This window comes from Sus scrofa, chromosome Y (assembly GCF_000003025.6).
Source record: "Sus scrofa isolate TJ Tabasco breed Duroc chromosome Y, Sscrofa11.1, whole genome shotgun sequence".
In the NCBI taxonomy this organism is placed as follows: Eukaryota; Metazoa; Chordata; class Mammalia; order Artiodactyla; family Suidae; genus Sus; species Sus scrofa.
In genome coordinates, this window is record NC_010462.3 from 9,681,966 (window position 1) to 9,704,656 (window position 22,691).

The following is a 22,691-nucleotide window of genomic DNA, read 5'->3' on the forward strand; positions in this document are numbered from 1 at the left end:
CCACTCCTGGGCATCTACCCGGAGAAAACCACAACTCGCAAAGACACATGTACTCCGATGTTCATTGCAGCACTATTTGCAATAGCCAAGACATGGAAACAACCTAAATGTCCATCGACAGAGGAGTGGATCCAGAATATGTGGTACATATACATAATGGAATATTACTCAGCCATTAAAATGAATGAAATACTGTCATTTTTAGCAACATGGATGGACCTAGGAATTATCATGCTAAGTGAAGTCAGCCATACAATGAGACACCAACATCCAATGCTTTCACTGACATGTGGAATCTGAAAAAAGGACAGACTGAACTTCTTTGCAGAACAGACGCTGACTCACAGACACTGAAAAACTTATGGTCAGTTTTGGAGGGTGGGGGGATGTGCCTGGGCTGTGGGATGGAAATCCTGTGAAATCAGATTGTTATGATCATTATACAACTACAGATGTGATAAATTCATTTGAGTAATTATAAAAAAATGTGAAAAGTTCTTTATCTAGTAAAATGATTGATTCAATAATAAAAAATTTTCGCCTAAAGAAAACTTGATAGCTTCAATGGCAAAATCTACCACACACTTAAAGATAACACTAGCATGAATTGCTCTCAAACTATTCCTCCTAAAAAACAAAGTGTGGGGAACAACTCTTGCACTTCTCTATAAGACCAGCATCAACCTGATACCAAAGCCAAAGACACAAAGAGAAAATCTCAGTATACTATTCCTTATGGACACTGATAAAAAAATCCTCATTAACATACCTGCAAAATAAATATTATGGCATATTAAAAGTATTGTGCACCACGACAAATTGGAATTTAGACAGCCTTCAAGGCCGGTTTAACATAAAAAATAAATCAATATAATTCACCACATTAATAAAATAAAGAGAAAAAACACATTATCAATTCAATATGGAAAACAGTTAACAAAATTCAACATCGTTTCACACAATAAAATGGGAATAGAGGAACACTACCTCAACAAAATAAAAGCCATCAATGTGCATCATACTCAGTGCTGAAAGACTTAAAACACTTTCCTCTAATATAGGATTAAGGCATGAATGATCACTTTCACTAATTCTGTTCAATGTAGTACAGGAGGTTCTAAACAAAGCAATTTAGTAAGAAACAAAATTAAAGGCATCCAATCTGGAAACAAAGAAGTAAACCTATTTGCAGATGAGATGATCTTTTATGAAGAAAATCCTAAAGATTCCACAAACATGCAAATTTTATAAATGAATCCAGCAATGCAGCAAAATATAAAATCAACATGTAAAGAGGTAGAAGACTCATACAATGAAAACTAGAAAACACTGCTGAAAGAAATTAAGACAGCAATAAATGAAACATACCCCACATTCATGGACCAGAAAACAGTATTTTTAAGGTCATCTGAACACTCAATCCAACTCCTATAAAAATCCCACTGACAACTAGATTCTTATATTAAATAAAGTTAGTCAGGAAGAGAAAGACAAATACCATATGACATCACTTATATGTTGAAGCCAAAATATGGCACAAACGAACCTATCTAAGGGACAGAAACAGGACATAGAGACAGTTCAAGCACATTGAGAAGAGACTTGTGGTTGCTGGGGTGGGCGAGAATGGGATGGTCTGGAAGTTTAAAGTTAGATACAAACCATTATATTTAGAATGGTTAATCAATGATGTCCTATTGTATAGCACAGGGAATTCTATCTAGTCTCCTAGGATAGACCATGATGGAAGGTAACATAAGAAAAAGAATGTGGGAGCTCCTGTCATGGCTCAGTGGTTAACAAATCTGACTAGGAACCATGAGTTTGAGGGTTCAATCCCTGGCCTTGTTCGGTGGGTTAAGGATCTGGCATTGCCATGAGCTGTGGTATAGGTTGCAGATGCGGCTTGGATCCCACATTGCTGTGGCTCTGGTGTAGGCCAGTGGCTACAGCTCTGATTCGACCCCTAGCCTGGGAACCTCCATATGCCGCGGGAGTGGTGCAAGAAAAAAAGAATGTGTGTGTGTGTGTGTGTATGTATATATGTGTATATATATATATGAATGACTGGGTCACTATGCTATATAGCAGACATTGACCCAACACTGTAAATCAACTAGACCATAGTAAAAAGTTAATCTCATAAAATCCTTTTTTTTTTTTCCAGAAATAGGAACACCCATCCTAAAATTCATGTAGAATCTTAATAGATCCTGTAAAGCTAAAACAATCTTTAAAAAGAAAAAGAGAAAAGAACAGAACTGGGAAGTCATACCTCCTGATTTCAAAACTCCCTACATAGTTAACTGAAATCTAAACAGTCATAAAGTCATATAGACAGTCATAAAGACAGTCATATAGACCAACAGAACAGAAGAGAGCCCAGAAAAAACCCTCTGCATATTTGACCAAATTGTTTTTGAAGAGGTTTCAAAATCATTCAACAAATAGTGATGAAAACTGAATATCCAGTCAAAAGAACAAAATTATACCTTTACCTGATATCATACAGAAAAATTAAAATGTATCAGAGACTTAAATCTAAGACTAAAACACATCAGAATAAAAAGAAAACAAAGAATGCCCCTGAAACTAATGCAACATTGTAAACAAACTACATTGAATAAAATTAAATTTAAAAAAAGAAAACAGAAAAAAACCTTCACAACAACATTGGATTTGGCAATGATTTCTTGGCTATGATACCAAGAGTAGAGGTGAAAGAAAAAACAGAAAAAGCAAACTTCATGAATATTTTAAAGAATTGTGCATCAAAAGATATTAACAGAGAAAAAAGGCAATCAACAAAATGTCTGCAACTCATATATCTGTTAAGAGGCTAATATTGACAATATATGAAGAATTAAATATTCAGAATATATGAACAATTCCTAAAACTTAACAATAAAAAATAATCTATTTCAAAAATGAGCAAAGGACTTCCATAGACACTTCAAAGAAGATGTACATAGTCAATAAACATGAAAAGATGCTCACTATCATTAATCATTAGGGAAATACAAGTTCAAAACAATGCTATCACTTCATATATTAGGATGACTAACAAATATAAAAATATATATAAAACACACACATGCACACCAGAAAATAGCAAGTACTGGGAGAAGACATAGAGAAATTAGAATCTTTGTATACATTGGAATATAAACCAGCACAGCCTCTGTGAAAAAGAGATTCCTCAAAATAGTCAAAACAGGGAGTTCCCATTGTGGTACACTATTATCTATGACTATCCATGAGAATACTGAGGGTCTGTGAGTATCCATAAAGGTATTGAGGAATTATCAGTATCCATGGGGATGTGGGTTCAATCCCTGGCCTCACTCAGTGGTTAACAATCCAGCGTTACTCTGAGCTAACGTGGTGTAGGTTGCAAATGCAGCTCAGATCCTGAGTTGCTGTGGCTGTGGTGTAGGCCAGTAGCTACAGTTCCAATTCAACCCATAGCCTGGAATTTCCATAAGTCGTGGGTATGACCCTAGAAAGTAAAAAAAAAAAAAAAAAATTTCAATAGAATTACTATATGATGCAGCAATTATTTTGATCATATATCCAAATAAACTAAAAACACATCCTCAAAGACAACAATTTCTATACCCATCTGGATGGTAGCATTATTCACAATAGCTAAAACATGGGACATAACATGTGTGTTCAGATAAACAGATAAGCAAAATGTGGCAAATACATAGAGTGGAATATTACAGAACCTTAAAAAGAAATTCTGACATATACTATGACATGGATAAGACTTGGGAGGCAGAAACCCATAGATGTGGACAGCCAACCATAAAGGTAACTTTTCTTGGCTTTCAAACATTTTGATTTTCTTTCTAAACAAGGCTTATACTGTTGTACTGTGGAAATCAAAGAGTGTAAGAAATTTTCTTTCTTCCTTTCATTCTTTACTTACCAAATCAATTTATCTACAAAGTTTTTATATGACATATTAAAATAATTCCTCCATGGAAAACTGCACACAAGCTATACATAATCCAACTCATGGAGAAACAGTTTGCTATACTGTTATTAAGAAGAAAGAAATAAGTTATCATCAGTGTCTTGCTCCACTCAGACTGCTAAAATAAAATACTACAGACTCAGTGGCTTATAAACAATAAAAATTTCTCAGTTCTGGACACTGTTAAGTCCAGGATCAGGATGCTGGTATAGGTACGGTAGTGGCATAGGCCTTCTGATTTGCAACTGCTGAATTAGCACTGTGTCTCCATGACAGCAGTGATCCCATTCATAAGTGTTCTACCCTGGTGATCTAATGACCTCCCAAATACATTATCTTCAGTGGTTAGGATTTCAACAAATATTTGAAGGACACAGACCATAATAACAAACACACACAAACTGGCAGTACAGTAATAAATCTTTGGACATTCCCTATTTGTTAGAGGAAGTCAGTAGAAAAGTTTTTTGAGTGGCTCTCTACCTATCACGAACTGTTTTCACATAAGCAGGTTCTGATATACTCAGCAAAATGTTGCAGAAGAATATGTAAACTCAATATACCTTTATGTGTAAAAGACCATATAATCACCAAATATGGATTACCCATGTAGACAATCACTATGTCACCTATTCAAAGCTCATTTCTTAAGAGCAGTAAAAACCAGTCCTTAGTCTCAAACACATTGATCTAAATAAGTGTTCAGGATCTCCACAGATTAAGAAACACAAACCACATCTGTGTACTTTTCTTAGTCTTAATTATGTACATATTCTGGCCTCAGAATAGTCTGACCCTAGTTTTCACACTTAGGAAGTAAAATGGCAAAGTGAGATGAACCATACGAAGGTTTAGCCTCCTTTTAATTTCTTATGTTTGTATTACTAAAACCAGTAAAGAGCATTCCCTAAACATCAATTTTCACCACTGAAAAATCCTCAGAAGAAATATGTTTCACAAACTAGTGAATCTTTTCTTATTAAAGTTGTATAAAATTTAACCAGGGCTACTGTGTAATTGCCCCACCATAGTTTCTTCTTACTGTAGTGGATAACTTCAAAACAAAACTTATAAAGAACGATTACGATCTAAATTCCCCATTAAAAAAAGATTCCCGTCATGGCTGAGAAAATCAGACTAGCATCCATGAGGAAGCAGGTTCCACCCCTGGCATCCCTCGGTGGGTTAAGGATCCAGCGTTGCCGTGAGCTGTGGTGTAGGTCGCAGACGCGGCTCAGATCCTGCATTGCTGTGGCTGTGATGTAAACTGGTAGCTATAGCTCCCATTTGACTCCTAGACTGGGAATCGCCATACACTGCAAGTATGGCCCTAAAAAAAGAAAAAAAAAAATTCCCCTTAAAATAACACACACACCAAAAAAACACACCAAGAAAACATAAAGTGAGGCCAAAACATACTCAATGTAAAATTTTATTGTATTTCTTAGCTGTAGTTCCTTCCTCTTACTCTAAGCTAAGGGATAGTTTAAGAAAGCTTAGTTTCTAAAATTTTTTATGAAATTAAGAGTTTCATTTATACATTTAAATTTAATCATTCTTAAACTCAAAACTATAGGTTACAATGTGACCTTTGAAATGAAACATATATAATCTATTTTCTATAGTAAAAAAGAATCTAATTTTGTTATCTTATCTTAGAAATTTTCTAAATATACTAAGTAAAAACACTTTTATCAAATATATCAATACTTTCAGTATTAAGCAATGTTAAGACAGCAGTTACCGAGCATTGAATTTTGAACTACTGATATCACAAAATCAAAATAACTACTCAAACCCGTGTTCTAAAAACTGCATTTTGGCAATGTCTTTATTATGAGGGTGGCAACATCAAATGATGAAAAGAATATATGTCACCAAACTTAGTATAAAAATACACTTGGCTACACACATACAAAAGCAGCCCCCTTTGTTAATATAAATGCAGATTTCTGCTTTCCTTAAATTTTATCAAAAATCTCAAGAGAACATTTAGGCAAATCAGAATATAGAGAAAGACTCTGTAAAGAGATAGCAGGAACTGGGGCTTATCACAGTCCATAATGATACAGCAATTTATTTAAAACATCCAGGAACTGGAAGTAAACTAATTACAGTGGTAAAGGCATCTCTTTTCTTCTTTCTCCCTTCCAAGTGTTTTAATGTAGATATTATGGTCTTTTACCCCTACATTCCATTACATTAAAAGAACAGTGTTAACATTTTACTTAAAATAATTCAGCTTCATCAGTTGTTTAAAGAAATATAATAAATACTTTAAAACAATTAAAATAAATCAGTGTGTCTTAAGACTACATTCATCTTGAATGAAGTTTTAATCTTAACAGGTGATGACCGAAATTCAAACTGTAGAATAATCCTCAGAAACTCTTGTAAGACCAATTTAGATCTGTAAGTGAAAACAGTATTAGATTCACGGAGAAAATAATTCTTATAATACTATATATAGGACCCCCTTAAACTATCTCAAAAAAAAGGCCTTCTGAACAAAAATTCTAATATGAGATTTTTCTCAGTTCTTATCTATTGCAATAAATTTTAACGATCTTCATGAGAACATTATATGTTATGTAGACTATTCTTTAAAGTTTAGTATCTCATTCCTTCTGTACTAGTGATTATAGACTTTATATTTTAAAAGTGAGTACAGAGGGGGTTCCTATCTTAGCAGAAACTCTGAGAGTTGCTCAGCAGAAACTAATCTGACTAGTATATATGAGGACACAGGTCTGATCCAGGCCTCGCTCAGTGGATTAAGGCTCCATGAGCTGTGGTGTTGGAGTTGGCATTGCTGTTGCTGTGGCTATGACACAGGCCAGCAGCTACAGTTCCAATTCAACCCCTAGGCTGAGAACCTGAATATGCCATGGTTGTGGCCCTTAAAAAAAAAAAAAAAAGAAAAGAAAAGAAAAAAAGGAGTACAGAAAAAGGGAAGTATAATTCCCTTAAGAATGAAGTTCACTACTACTCCAAATTCTCCTGAGTCAATTTACTCATAGGCGTGAAGCTCTAAGTAAATCACCTGGAGAAATTACTACTTAAGAAGTAGGATTCTGAGGTAATAAACATAAAACTGCACAAAATATCCAAAATATCACCGTTTCCTTTAATCACCATAATCTTCAGTCTCTTTTCCAACCAGTCTGCTTAGGCCCAGTTCCAAAGTAAATGGTGGCACAGACCTAAAAAGATGTTTTCCTTTTCTTCTGAGGAAACCCTGAACTCTGCGGCTTTGTATGCTGCTGGTTAGGTTCCTAGCCTTCAACTCCAGCTCAGTTGTCAAAATTTTCAGGTCTCTGTCCATGTACTATACAACTGCTGCATGTTATGCTGTTGCCCCAGAAAACAACTGTTAATTCTATTGTCAAAGTATTAATTTAACCACAAGAATTCTCAGGCTCAGGATCCACAAAGAAAGGTACATAAAGAAAATACTTAAACATGGAATTCCCATCATGGTGCAGTGGAAACAAATCCGACTAGAAACCATGAAGTGGTGGATTCAATTCCTGGCCTCGCACAGTGGGTTAAGGATCTGGCGTTGCCGGAGCTGTGGTGTAGATCACAGATGTGGCTAGGATCCCATGCTGCTGTGGCTCTGGCATAGGCTGGCAGCTACAGGTCCAATTAGACCCCTAGCCTGGGAACCTCCACATGCCACAGGTGCAGCCCTAAAAAGACAAAAGACAAAAAAAAAAAACAAAAAAACAAAAAAAAAACTTTAATAGGTACAACCACTATGGAAAACAGTATGGAGGTACCTTATAAAATTAAATACAAAACAACCAATTATCCAGCAATCTCATTCCTTGGATACATCCAGACAAAACTTTTGCTGAAAAAGATACAATTACTGTATGTTCACTTCAACAGTATTCACAATAGCCAAGACATGGAAACAACCTAAATGTCCATCAATGATTAAGACGATGTGGTACACATATACAATGGAATACACCTAGCCATTAAAAAAAAACCAAATCAGGAGTTCCCGTCATGGCGCAGTGGTTAACGAATCCGACTAGGAACCATGAGGTTGCGGGTTTGGTCCCTGCCCTTGCTCAGTGGGTTAAGGATCCGGCGTTGCCGTGAGCTGTGGTGTAGGTTGCAGACACGGCTCGGATCCTGCGTTGCTGTGGCTCTGGCGTAGGCTGGTGGCTACAGCTCCGATTCAACCCCTAGCCTGGGAACCTCCATATGCCGCGGGAGCGGCCCAAGAAATAGCAACAACAACAACAACAACAACAACAACAACAACAAGACAAAAAAAAAAAAACCAAATCAATGCCATTTGCAGAAACATGGATGGAACTAGAGACTCTCATACTAAGTGAAATAAGTCAGAAAGAGAAGGACAAATACCATAGGATATTACCAGTATCTGGAATCTAATATATGGCACAAATAAATCGATCTACAAAAAAAAAAAAAAAAACACTCATGGACTTGGAGAACAGACCTGTGGTTGCCAAGGTGGAGGAGGGAGTGGGATGGACTGGGAATCTAGGGTTAACAGATGCAAACTGTTACGTTTGGATAAGCAATGAGATAAGCAATGAGATCCCGCTATATAGCACAGGGATCCATATCTAATCTCTTGTGATGAAACATGATAGAGGATAATGTGAGAAAAAGAATGTGTATGTATATATATGTACATATACACATGGTTGGGTCACTTTGCTGTATAGCAGAAATTGACAGAACCCTATAAATAAACTATAATAAAAATTTTAAAAAAGAAAATACTAGAACAGTATTTTTTCTCAACCTTTTCCATTTCCAGTTTCTAGGTGCGTTTTAAAATGCAATTAACATTAGTAAAGCATTACTATGTTTAAACATGTACAAAAGTAGAGCTAAAAATCTAATAAAATATTACACTAAAAGTCCACACTAAATTTTTCTAAATCACGGTATGAGTAATCTAAATGATTTGGAAGTACATCAAAATATAATATGAATTGACAGACGAATAGAAGATCAGATGTGACAGACTGGATAGAGAAATATAAATTGCATAATCTTTGTGAGTATGGGTGTGTTCACTTTAAATTTTTCAACTTCTCTATGTATCTAAAAAGGCTCTTAATAAAGATGTTGATGATTTAAAGATTTTGAAATCTGTGCTCTACATTAGTAATTTGCAGTTTAGTATGAATTTCAGGACCACTTTTCAAACTCAAGATTTCCCAGACTGGCCTTTTTATTTTTGAAATGCTTGGCTAACTATGCTACACAATACCTGGCAGGAACAAATACTCTAGGTGTTCTAAAAAATCTACCTTAATATCTAATAAAAAACTCAATATTTTTAGACTTGTGGTATTTAAAATACATTTTTACCTGAGTTGTTCGGGTTTTCTTGTTTTCTTTTTTTTTTTATTTTTTATTTTTTATTTTTTTGGTCTTTTTGTGTTTTTAGAGCCATACTGATGGCATATGGAGGTTCCCAGGCTAGGGGTCTATTCAGAGCTGTAGCTGCCAGTCTATGCCACAGCCATACCACCACCAGATCCAAGCCATGGCTGCAACCTACATCACAGCTCATGGCAACACCAGATCCTTAACCCACTGAGCAAGGCCAGGGATCGGACCCACAACCTCATCGTTCCTAGTTGGATTCATTTCCCCTATGCCACAATGGGAACTCCTGAGTTTTTTTTTTTTTTTTAAAGACTAAGCCTAACTGAACTATAAGCCATACCACCATCACAATTACTTTACATGAGTATCAAGAAAATCAGGATAAATTTTATTTAAGAATAGTAACAGTGAAACTGTGAGGCATTCGATACTCTTATAACTCTGCTTTTTTACTAAGAAAAACAAACATTTTCCATAAAATAAACATAACTCCAAACCAAGCCAACACTGATACTGACAAAATAATAAAACCTCTAAATACTCCCAACAGGAAGTAGTATTCCCATTACAGTTTATTAAAACCTCCATTTTAAAGAGGTTTTGGAGTATGTTTCAATTTCAATTCTTCAGCAAGTTTGGTTAAACACGAGTCTTCTTTTAATATACTAACACCTTTTTTGAGAGACAGCACCTTCAAAACTGCTAATTTTTTTTTTTTTTTTTTATCTTTTTGCCTTTTCTAGGGCTGCTCCTGCAGAACATGGAGGTTCCCAGGCTAGGAGTCTACTTGGAGCTACAGCCGCTGGCCTATGCCAGAGTCACAGCAATGCCAGATCCTTAACCCACTGAGCAAGGCCAGTGATCGAACCCACAACCCCATAGTTCCAAGTCGGATTCGTTGACCACTGGGCCACGAAGGGAACTCCTGTCTGCTAAATTCTTATTTTTTTTTTTTTTTTTTTTGTCTTTTTGTCTTTTGTTGTTGTTGTTGTTGCTATTTCTTGGGCCGCTCCCTGCGGCATATGGAGGTTCCCAGGCTAGGGGTTGAATCGGAGCTGTAGCCACCGGCCTACGCCAGGGCCACAGCAACACGGGATCCGAGCCGCGTCTGCTACCTACACCACAGCTCACGGCAACGCTGGATCGTTAACCCACTGAGCAAGGGCAGGGACCGAACCCGCAAGCTCATGGTTTCTAGTCGGATTCGTTAACCACTGCGCCAAGACGGGAACTCCTGCTAAATTCTTAATAGCTATCTCTGTAGATACTCTTACCTGATATACAAATTATCATTTTGTACCTAAGATTGTTAGAGCTAACACTCTTTCCAGAAAAAAAAATGTTTCAAGGATTATAAGGTTTCTCAAAGTTTAAAAAGTCTAACTAGGTAATTTCTGAATATTAATGAATATCCAAATTCATGAATAAGTCTCAAAATATATTCAATTTAACTGTTCGACATTCTGTGATCAAAAGTAGGGGAAAGTCTAATTTCTTTCACAAACAAAAGAGCCATAAGGTTCATCTACTACTTACATCATCAATGTCTTCATCATCATCTCCAATGTCATCAAACTGGATTTCATCATCATCTCCAGGACCAAATGTATCAGTTTCATTAATCTTTGCTAAAAATACAGTGACAATATACTCTTATACAATGTAAAATCAAGATATTACTAGAGGAACTGCCTACTAAAAGAAATAATACTGAAATAGTACAGAAATAATAACAAAATACTGAGCTATAGTAGAAGATTCTTATAATTGACAATTCAATTCAACATTTCTTTTTATTTTAATTTTTTCGCTACACCTGCAGCATATGGAAATTTCTGGGCCAGGGATCGGATCCAAGTTACAGCTAAGACCTACACCACAGCTGCAGCAACACCAGACCCTTAACCCACTGCGTCACAGCAGGAGCTCCTCAACCATTTCATTAAGAAAAATCTTCCTAATTTCTAGAAAACAACTCATTACAAAGAACAAATTCACAATAAAACCCCACTGCTAAGTCAATACAATGAATATAACTATTACAATTTTATTTTGTTCAAAAAATTTAAGTAAGGCAGGCAAGCTCTAATTATGCTAACTTAGTAGTTATTATACCGGAAAAAAGTTTGCTTCAAAAAGGGCTGTAGACATGTTAACAACTTATCCTTGGCATGTATAAAGTTCTCCTAAGATAGAACACCTAGTCTACCAACCATCAGATAGACTTACCACATCCATCAGAAAAACTTTCAACTCATGTTTATTCCTAAACAAAAGTAAAATACTCATCTGATTCCCAGATACATTAACTTTCCTTAAAAGGCCAATAATTTCATCAGAATTTTCATGCTTATTCAAAATCATAATTTCATAATAAAATGCAATGGACTAAAACAAGTAAAATGGCTGCCAAGTGAAAAATGTGAGCCTAATACATTTCCTCTTAGACATTAGAAACTTTAATCTTTTCAAGCTTACTAAAGAAAAATGTAATAATTCTGCCATTAAGAAAGAAAAGGAAGGTGTTGCTGTTGTGGCTCAGTGGAAACAAATCTGACTAGTTCCATGAGGACGTAGGTTCAATCCCTGGCCTCGCTCAGTGGGTTAAAGATCCAGCATTGCCATGAGCTGTGGTGTAGGTTGCAGATTGTGGCTCAGAACCCACACTGCTATGGCTGTAGTGTAGGCCTGTGGCTACAGTTTTGATTTGACCCCTAGCCTGGGAACTTCTATATGCTGCAGTTCCTAAAAGGAAAAAAAAAAGAATAGAATATAGAATTCAATTTAATACTAAACTGTTACTATTCTGAGGTATATACAGACACACTTAAATTTTTTAAGCACATATAAAAACAATATGTAAAAGAGACAGATTCTATCAAAACTGCTTCACCTTAAACAAACAAGCTAATAATAACACAAAGAAATGTAACATTTGATATTACTACCATGTTCTGGAAGCTCCCCATAAGCCTTCAGACTTCTAGCTTCATCTGCATTGTACTTTAAAATTACATCAGCTTTGTTATCCTTGGAGAAAAACAAAAGACTATCAAACCAGTTATGATAAATAAAAATCAGCTCTCAAAAATTAATTTCATATTAAACACATAAAGAAAAAGCTCACTGTTCTGTCAAAAACACTGTGTTTTTCACCTTCCCTCTATCTTCTTAAATAACTTCCTTGGATTTAAATTAGTGGGAAGAAGTTTTCATGCATCACCAAATAATAACTAGCCTAGAAAAATTACTTACAGAATTCAATTTAATCAAAAATAGAAAAAAAAGGAAAGGCAAAATATAAAAAGAGAAAAGTTAGAATGTGTTCCTTTTTAGGACCACACTCTAATGTAAACTGTAAGTGGTATTATTAACCAAGAAAATTAATACACCTTTCAGAATTAATAAACCTCTGTGATTCTTAAGATTACCTGGTAGAGGCAATTTAGAGCTTTAAAAAGATATGTATAGGGAATTCCCATTGTGGCTCAGCAGTAATAAACGAACTAGTATCCATGAGGTTACAGGTTGGATCTCTGCCCTTGCTCAGATCCAGCGCTGCTGCTAGCTGTGGTGTAGGTGGCAAAAGAGGCTTGGATCTGGCATTGTTTTGGCTGTGGCGAAGGCCAGCAGCTGCAACTCTGATTCAACCCCTAGCCTAGGAACTTTATATGCCACCGGTGCAGCCCTAAAAAAGATTTAAAAACAAATGTGTCCATATTACCCAAAGCAATCTAAAATACAACTCCTACCAAAATTCCAACGGCATTTTTCACAAATCAAATTACATGGGACCACAAACACTCCAAAAAGCCAAAACAATCTTAAGAAAGAATAAGTGGAGGCACTATAGTTTCTAATTTCAAACTACAGTTGTCAAAACAGTATGGTATTGGCATTAAAACAGGCCTGTTGACTACTGGAACAGAATTGAGAACCCAGAAATATTTTTTTCCGAAACAGTCAACTAATACCCAACAAAGGAACCAGAATTACACAGTGCAGAAAAGACAATGTCTTCAACAAATAAAGTCGAGAAAACTGAAGACCCACATGCAAAAAAATGGATCATTTTCTGACATCAAAAACTTCCTGGAATTAACTTGAAATAGATCAAAGACTTAAACCCAAGACCTGAAATCTTAAAACCACTGGAAGAAAACACTGAAAAAATCTACTTGATGTTGATCTTGGCATTATTTTTTAGATATGACAAAGACACAAGCAACAAAAGCAAAAAATCAACAAGTGGAACTATAACAAATTAAAAAGCTTTTGCACAGTAAAGGAAACCATCAGCAAAATGAGATGACGACTTACTGGATAGGAAAAAAATATTTGCAAATAATATGACCAATAAAGGACTGATATTCAACATATATAAACCCTGCAATTTACCATAACATGAATGAACCTGGAGCGTATTACAGAAAGTGAAATAAGTCACACCAATAATGATAAACACTGTACGATTTCACTCATATGTGGAATCAGGGCTGTGCACAAACTCAACAAAGACCTACAAAGGTCTTATCCTCTCAGTACTGAGTGACCTTGAAATTGTGCTCAAGCATGAAATGAATATGAAGAGAGAAATGCCAACTGCCTACGTATGTTAAAGGTACAGGCATAGCTTCCATATGCAAAAGCTAGAGAAGGCTTACTGGTTTTAATGAAATTTCAAACATGGGCTGTCTGATACGATAATCAAGCATCCAATAGCTACACACAAGATAAAAATACAGATCATACACAACTGGTTTCAGAAAAATCACTAAAAAAACAAATGCAAGAATAACCGTGGGAGAAGAAACCTGATTTCCAATCTTGCCACATTATATTTGCAATCTCTAGTTTTCAACAACAAAAAAAAACCTGTTAAGACTCACAAAGAAACAGGAAAATATGGCCACATACAAGAAAAAAAGCAGTCAGTATACATTGTTGCTCAGAAAGCCCAGAAATTGGACTTAACAAAAACTTTAATACCAGTTACTATAAGTATGTTTAAAGAACAAAACAAACCATATCTAAAATTTTTTCACTGTTAGGCTATCTCACTAGATAAAATCAATAGAAATATGGATTTTTTAAGTTATGGAGGTGAAACATAGAATTACTGATTTTAAAATGCTTCTTCCAATCATAAATAGACAAATTATATAAAAAAAAAGCAATCATGAATAGACCAATTATATAAAAGAATAAGAATACTAAAATTTTAGAACGCAATTACACCTAACAGATATCTAAAGACAGACAGGGATCATTTTAGTCACAATGTAATTAAGCATAAATGATGGGTTCCAGTAGAAAGAAATTAAATGGATTTCACACTCACAATGCATGAATAGTATAAAGTCTGAGACAAAAGAGAGCAATTATCTAGTTCAAAGTGTTCACTTCAACTTTATAACATATATTTAAAAATAATTAGTTCAATAACTGTTGAATGCATGCCTCATCCTTCCTATAAGAATATGAAAGCCCTTTTGGAGATCAGAAGGTTTGACGTATTTACCTACATCGTACAGAACAGTGCTTTCCCAAAGTTAGATATGAGCCTTGAAATTTAAAAACAACAAAAAAAGTGGGACCTCAACATAAAATTACTACATTTTTGTTTTGACAAATAAGAATACTAATAAAAACCATCATATGCTACTGCTTATATTTCAGAAAAGGTAATTTTTTTAAATACCTAAAAAGGCAAATGGGTAATATGACTTCATTAAAAACATCATACAATATGTGAATATCTTCTCATTACACTACAGATCAGTGAAAAAGTCAGCCTGTACCAATAAAGATTTCACAGATGGACACTAAGAACTGTAATCCCTGAAAACCTAACAAAATACCTAAACTACAACTGGCCGTTGAAGGAAAACAGAATGATGATCTGTGGTATTCATCTCAACTTATAAGAGACAATTTTCTGCACATTACATTTAAAATAAAAACAGGAATTTTCTGTTGTGGCTCAGACTAGTAACCATGAGGACCTGGGTTCAATCCACAGTGTTGCTCAATAGGTTAAGTACACGATGTTGCCGTTAGCTGTGGTGTGGGCCACAGCCATGGCTTGGATCTGGCTTTGCTGTGGCTGTGCTGTAAGCCTGCAGCTGCAGCTCCAATCTGACCCCTAGCCTGGGAACTTCCATATGCTGCAAGTGTGGCTCTTAAAAGAAAAAAAAATTTTAATTTAAAAAAGTTTAAAGAAAATAAAAAGAGGACTTCCCCTCATGGTGCAGCAGAAACGCATCTGACTAGGAACCATGAGGCTGCAGGTTCGATCCCTGGCCTCACTCTGTGGTGCAGGATGGCAGCTGTAGCTCCAATTCAACCCCTGGCCTGGGAACCTCCACATACCATGGGTTCAGTCCTAAAAAAGCAAAATAAATAAATAAATAAATAAACATAAAAACAACAGATAACAATACAGATTCAACCAGTCTTCCCACAAAACACAGGTGGCATTAATTAGCCAAGGGAATCATTTCAAGAAAATTCCACAGTCTTAAACATAACTGGACCTTAATTTTGATCACAGGGTGGTGAGAAGTCATAATTGGCTAAAACTGGTCAAATATATTTACACTGCATCTTCTAAACACTAATGACTTACTAAATACAAAGCCACTACAAAATTAAATGTAACTGTTACCTGATAATCACGAAGACCAACCAATATAATATCTGAGGTATTTATCCAAACCTATAAAAGAAAATTAACTCTATATTTAAAGTAAAGACAAGTAATTAAGTGCAATGTTAAACCATTCTTCTTACAAAAAGTGGTTAAAATATGCTAGGAGAAAACTATAGTAAGCAGTTCAGTTTGTGTCAAATTTTCTAATTAGGATGTTAAAAATAAGTAACAATTTATTTCAGCTACTAGAGAGTTTAAAAATTACAAAAATTTGATAATTTCTCATGAGAATTAGAGACTTTAAATCACCAATAAATTGCAAAAGGATGAACCGAAAGACCAAAAACTATTTTTTAAATCAAAAAATCAGAGTTGAAGGAACTTTTAACCAATGTAATCAATAAATCTGCCCGTAATGACTAATACTATGATGTACCATGTTCCAATTTCAACCTTTCTAATGTGTAAAACTATTTCCCCCAAATCAAGGAACATACACTATATTTAATTAGCAATTACCTCAGTCACCTTTAATTTTACAACCATTCTCCAGCTTTTTCTCTATTTCATGGCATAACATTTTTTTCAGCATTTAGGCCATTTGTCTTAGAGACTGGATTTTCCAATTGTTTCCTTAATAATATACATTCCTGGCATAAATCCAATAGAGGTGAAAATAACTGTAGATAGAACCTGTTATATCATCTTACTTTATATAAATCATTATTTAAATCATATGATGAATATAAATATAAATCATTATTTAAATCATATTATTTAAATTATATGATGTGTTTATATAAATCACAAACACATCATATAAATCATTATTCTGTGACTTTTGGGAACTCAAAAAAATGAGCTGCTTGGCTTGTATATTAATCTAAAGCTGCTCATATATTAATCTAAAGCAGAGCCAATTTTTAAAAGGCAAATTCTATATTAAAGTAAAAGAAATCTCCTTACCTTTTTTCTCAATTTTCCTCTGATATGACATAACCTCTTTACACCATCAAAACACATTGCTTCCAATCTTCCATTTCCCAACATTTTGATGACCTGAGCATATTCTAAAAGGGAAAAAAAGAAAAAAAAAATGTAAAATACTGTTTGATTTTTGTCAAACATATTAATTTGGTAATCTCATTTTTACTGCTAACCTTAGATCAAATCATGTTTTTTAAAAAAGAAAAAGGCTTTCAGCAAAAACTTTAATGCTATCATGTTAAGGGCTCTTTCAAAGTGACACATATTTATTTATTTATTTATTTTTTGTCTTTTTGCCTTTTCTAGGGCCGCTCCCATGGCATATGGAGGTTCCCAGGCTAGGGGTCTAATCAGAGCTGTAGCCACTGGCCTTCACCAGAGTCATAGCAATGGCAGATCTGAGCTGCGTCTGCCACCTACAGCACAGCTCACAGCAATGCCAGATCCTTAACCCACTGAGCAAGGTCAGGAATTAAACCCACAACCCCATGGTTCCTAGTCAGATTCATTAACCACTGCACCAAGACAGGAATGCCAGAAAATTCTTCATCTATCAAACAATTTCTAGTCTCTTCCAGCTACATTTATACACTTTACTGTATTATTTTTAGAGTAAATAAAAATCTATAGCAGTCAGGTAATTTGTCCAGTCACAAATGCCATTTCCATAACAATCTATTTCTGTTACTATGCATACTTTAATTATGCACTCATTTTAGTCATGATTGCATGCTTTTACATTTAGATATCAAAGTGGCTCATTTCACAGTGCTGTCTTTTCCCTTAGAAACTTTAGTGCTAGGCCGGGAGCTAGCTACAGCTCCGATTGGACCCCTAGCCTGGGAACTCCATATGCCTCAAGAGTGGCCCAATAAAATGGCAAAAAGACAAAAAAAAAAAAAGAAACTTTAGTGCTAATAAAAACTAGGTTAGTTATCATCAAACTTTTGAGAATACTTGGTTAACTATTCTAAAGTTCTTAAAAAAACAAAATTTAGGAGTTCCCATCGTGGCTCAGTGGTTAACGAATCCAACTAGGTTTGATCCCTGGCCTTGCTCAGTGGTTTAAGGATCCAGCGTTGCTGTGAGCTGTGGTGTAGGTTGCAGAGGGAGCTCGAATCCTGTGTTGCTGTGGCTTTGGCACAGGCTGATGGGTACAGCTCCGATTTGACCCTTAGCCTGGGAACCTCCATATGCTGTGGGAGCGGCCCAAGAAAATGGCAAAAAGATCAAAAAAAAAAAAAAATTATGTTCCATGATAAAATGCAAACAAAGTTTAAACAAAACTTTGTTTAAACAAAGTTTTCTAAGAGTATTCTCAAGGGATCACGTGATTCCGCTGCCATTTAAAAACACTGATATGAACATTACACAGTATGAAACAATCTCTTCTAGATTTAAACGACAAAAGCAGGTACTGGACTAAGGAGAATTATAATTACTACTAAATTTTCTACTAGGGACTAACTCCAAAAAGATCAGGACGAATTTATTTATTTATTTTTTTGCCTTTCTAGGGCTGCTCCTGCAGCATATGGAGGTTCCCAGGCTAGGAGTCTAATGGGAGCTCTAGCCACTGGCCTACACCACAGCCACAGCTACAGCTGCCAGCCTATGCCACAGCCACAGCAATGCAGGATGTGAGCCTAGTCTGCGACCTCCACCACAGCTCACGGCAACGCTGGATCCTTAACCCACTGAACAAGGCCAGAGATCAAATCCAAAACCTCATGATCCCTAGTCGGATTCTTTAACCACTGAGCCATGAAGGGAACTCCTAAGACAAATTTACAACTACACTCAGAGGTTAACTGGATCTACATGGGGTAGGGAGGTTAATATGTGGAAGTGAATCCCTTTTACCATAGCAAAGGAACCTAGCTTACTACTCAATACTTCTTCAATATGGAGGAAAATAAGAAAGAATAGAAGAAAAGAATTTAAAGACTGGCCCTGAAAACAAACTTCTAATGGAAGTAAAAAAGGTTAAAGATAAAAAACTGATTATCTTTAGCCAGACATTTCATGTTTCAATGTTTCATGTGATTATTAAAGACGTTGACTTTCTAGTGGCTTGCAGTATAGAGTGAATAATACAATTTTTTTAATAAAGTTTTAGAAATTACTGAAACAATTACTAACTCAGCAATATCCAACAGAACTTTTACACTGAGGGAACACTATATACATAAATTGAACAATATGTTAACTTTTGAGTTTAAATTTTAATTTCAGTTCATTTAAATAGCCATACATGGTTATTTAGTAGCTACCAAAATAGACAGTAGAATACTAGATAACAGTATAATTTTAAATTTGCGTGCATTCTACTATAGTTAGGAAAAAAAAAAAAGTCTGTGTTCTTAGGAGATACGTAAAGCATTTTCAGCAGAAAAACTGTAACTGTATGTAAGCATATCTGCCTATAATAAAGATTATAAAGAAAAAAATGTATGGGTACATATGCAGAGATAAAAAAGCACAAGAAGAAGATGTTAAAAATTACTGAATCTAGGAGTTCCCGTCGTGGTGCAGTGGTTAACGAATCCGACTAGGAACCATGAGGTTGCGGGTTCGGTCCCGGCCCTTGCTCAGTGGGTTAACGATCCAGCGTTGCCGTGAGCTGTGGTGTAGGTTGCAGACGCGGCTCGGATCTGGCGTTGCTGTGGCTCTGGCGTAGGCCGGTGGCTACAGCTACGATTCAACCCCTAGCCTGGGAACCTCCATATGCCGTGGAAGCGGCCCAAGAGATAGCAACAACAACAACAACAACAACAAGACAAAAAGACAAAAAAAAAAAAAAAAAAAAAAAGATTACTGAATCTAGGAGTCCTATTGTGGCTCAGCAGAAACAAATCGGACTAGCTTCCATGAGGTGGCAGGTCTGACCCCTGGCCTTGCTCATTGCCATGACCTGTGGTGTAGGTGGCAGCCACGCCTCAGATCCTGCATTGCTGTGGCCAGCAACTACAGCTCTCATTCGACCCCTAGCCTGGGAACCTCTATATGCCATGGGTGCAGCCTTAAAAAGACGAAAAAAAAAAAAAAAAATTACTGAATCTAGGTAAAGAATAAATGTTGTACTCATATTGTACTCCTACTCCAACTTTTTCTGTGTTTAACATTTTTTCAAAAGGAAGAATTAAGTGCTTCAATTTCTCTTACTCGTTTTTTAATTTTGATCTACACGGACTTAAATATAGTTAGTCAACTCTTCGGTTACAATCATGATCTAGTGGCAAAGGAGTACTAAGACCTGAAAGTCTTGGGATGTATTCTTCATAGTTCACTGAATAATGTGTAATGTGAACTTACTACTAGACTAAAGCAAGGAACTTTCAATATTGGCACCCAGGCTTAATCTGCTTTAAACCCTAAAATTTACTTTCACATAAAACAATGAAAACTATATTTACAGAAATGCTACCAATTAACTGTCTATCATCAGGTCTATCAGATCTACTATACAATTGATTATTTAATAGGCAAATTCTGGGGGGTTATAAATGAAGAAAAGCAAAGTGGAGATATGGGACAACTGCCAAGATCATGACTAACATCAATTACAAGTTAAAGACTGAAATTCACAACATCAAAAAAGGTAAGTAATAACTTCTAAAGTCTTACCTTGTCCATCCTCTTTAAACACCAATTCTCTTTTTTCAGATTCATTCTCATTCTTACCCCTGCGCCTGTTTTTACCTCCTTTACCTAATTGATTAAAAAAGCAAATAAAAATTAAGTGTAATAATGTGTATAATATTTTACAAACTAAACTATACAAAAGGTAAAAGAAGATTTTAAACTTTACAAAATCACCTACAGAAAAATAAAAAATAAAAATATTTAAAGAGCAGTACAACACTAACAGAATTCCAAATAAGATTTAGATTTAATATACTTTGGCTATCCAAGAGTTACTAATTGCCAAAGGTTCTCTTTTAGGTCCCTTAGCAGATAAACATCAACCCCCTATCGTTTCTGACATTTCTGATTTAAAACTATTTCTTTATATAAAAATATACAGAGCAAAAATCCTATTACTGGAGATAGCACCATTAACATCTTATTGTCTAGGCTTTGCAGTTAAAACTGGATTCCATACATTCTCTTCTATAACTTATTTTAATCCCACTTTTCATTAAATGTCTTTTCACGTCAACTGAACCATACACTTAAATGAACATTTTAATAGAGTATATTTAACCACCTTATTTTGGTTACTTCTCATGTTTTAGTATTATTTTAAAATGTTGAATTTAAATTATTCTACAAACAACTTCCATAGGATAAATTTGCAGAAGTAGAGGTTCTGGGTTAAAAATTATGTACCTAGCACTTTATACTTCTGTCTACATTTATTTATACTACCATCAGCAAAGAAGGAATATTACCCTGTGTTCTGACACAAGCAAACCATGCTAAAGTATCAAAGCGGAGTTTCCTGCACACTGTGAAATGTGGTGGTATCCTAGAGATACGTTTACCTGTTTGCAGTTACAATTTTCTTGGAGGTATATAAAGACATTAAAAGAAAAAACACTCAAGTCTGTAAAAAAGGAGAATTTCTTTAAGGTATGATTGTCCAGGTGTTCTTCTTTACATAGCTTAGGCCGCACAATTTCCAAATTCCAAGTAAAATTATTCCGACATATGATAATATGTAGGCGCTTTGTTTCAGAACAAGGATAGGTAGATGTCTTTAGTTCAATAATCTATAAGAAAAGAGGCTGAAAACGTTCCTAAATGCGTAACATGTCTTCAAGCAAAGAATATAAAGCTTTGTGAAGGGCTTACTTTCCTTACTTTGTGAGTAAAGTACACCAATACAGATTACTTTAAACACGTATCAAGGTTTCACGCACCGTTTATAAAGGATTATGTTCAGTAATAGTGGATTATCCATAGAAAAAGTAAGAAAGAATATTTAATGGTCGCAAATGCTAGAATCACCTTTTAAGAAACTCTCCAAGAAAGTCACAGGAAGAGAAGACTTAGAGGCCAATACCAGGCGACCCAGGGAGTAAATCACACAGATTCGTGATGAGCCTCTCTAAAATGTGGCGTAAAGGAGGAACAAAGCCTACACTCTGTCTCGGATGCTCTCAAAAATTTGGCGTCAGTTCCATTATAATGCAACCAAAGGGACACAGAAGGCGGCTGAACTTTCCAGCCGCCGTCACGAGAAAGAGTCAAGCTGAGACCAGTCTAACACCGAAAGGATAAACTGTCACTGCCGCCGAGTGAAGGCGGAAGGGACACAGCAAGCAAAACCGTGGTTCTGGGAAACCAAAACGTTACCTTTATTCTTAGGCATGCCGGTAACCGCGGCCGCTCTGAGTTTAACAATGCGTTCAGGTGTTTGTGGCGCAGGTAAATACTCCTCTGAAATGTTGGGCGCAATTACAAACGTCTAACGCAAAACTCCTCTAATGTTCCAAGCTGGCACGTTTACCCGCAAGAACATGGCGGCCCAGACGGTTTCTCGACAGTTAACGACAGTCTGTCGTTACCAATCCGGCTCCGCGAGGAGCTCGGTCTTTCACCGCCCTACTGCGCATGCGTATTGGGAAAGCCTGTCGTTTATTGGAATACACACACTGGCGCTTCTTCCAACTAAGGACTTGTGAGTTCAAAAGAAAAGGAGTTTCGGATAGAGTGCACGGGCCTGATTGTCATGTT

At 35.7% G+C, this 22,691-nt stretch overlaps 1 protein-coding gene across 2 annotated transcripts; it reads right to left on the minus strand.

The window, feature by feature from the left end:
• Positions 5,385–22,524, minus strand: EIF1AY (eukaryotic translation initiation factor 1A, Y-linked). 2 transcript variants are annotated; one of them, NM_001244349.1, is given in 7 exon segments: positions 5,889–6,392; positions 10,907–10,998; positions 12,319–12,400; positions 16,038–16,088; positions 16,989–17,092; positions 20,637–20,720; positions 22,311–22,448. In NM_001244349.1, coding segments are annotated over 7 exon segments (435 nt in total). In that variant the 5' UTR covers positions 22,327–22,448; the 3' UTR covers positions 5,889–6,386.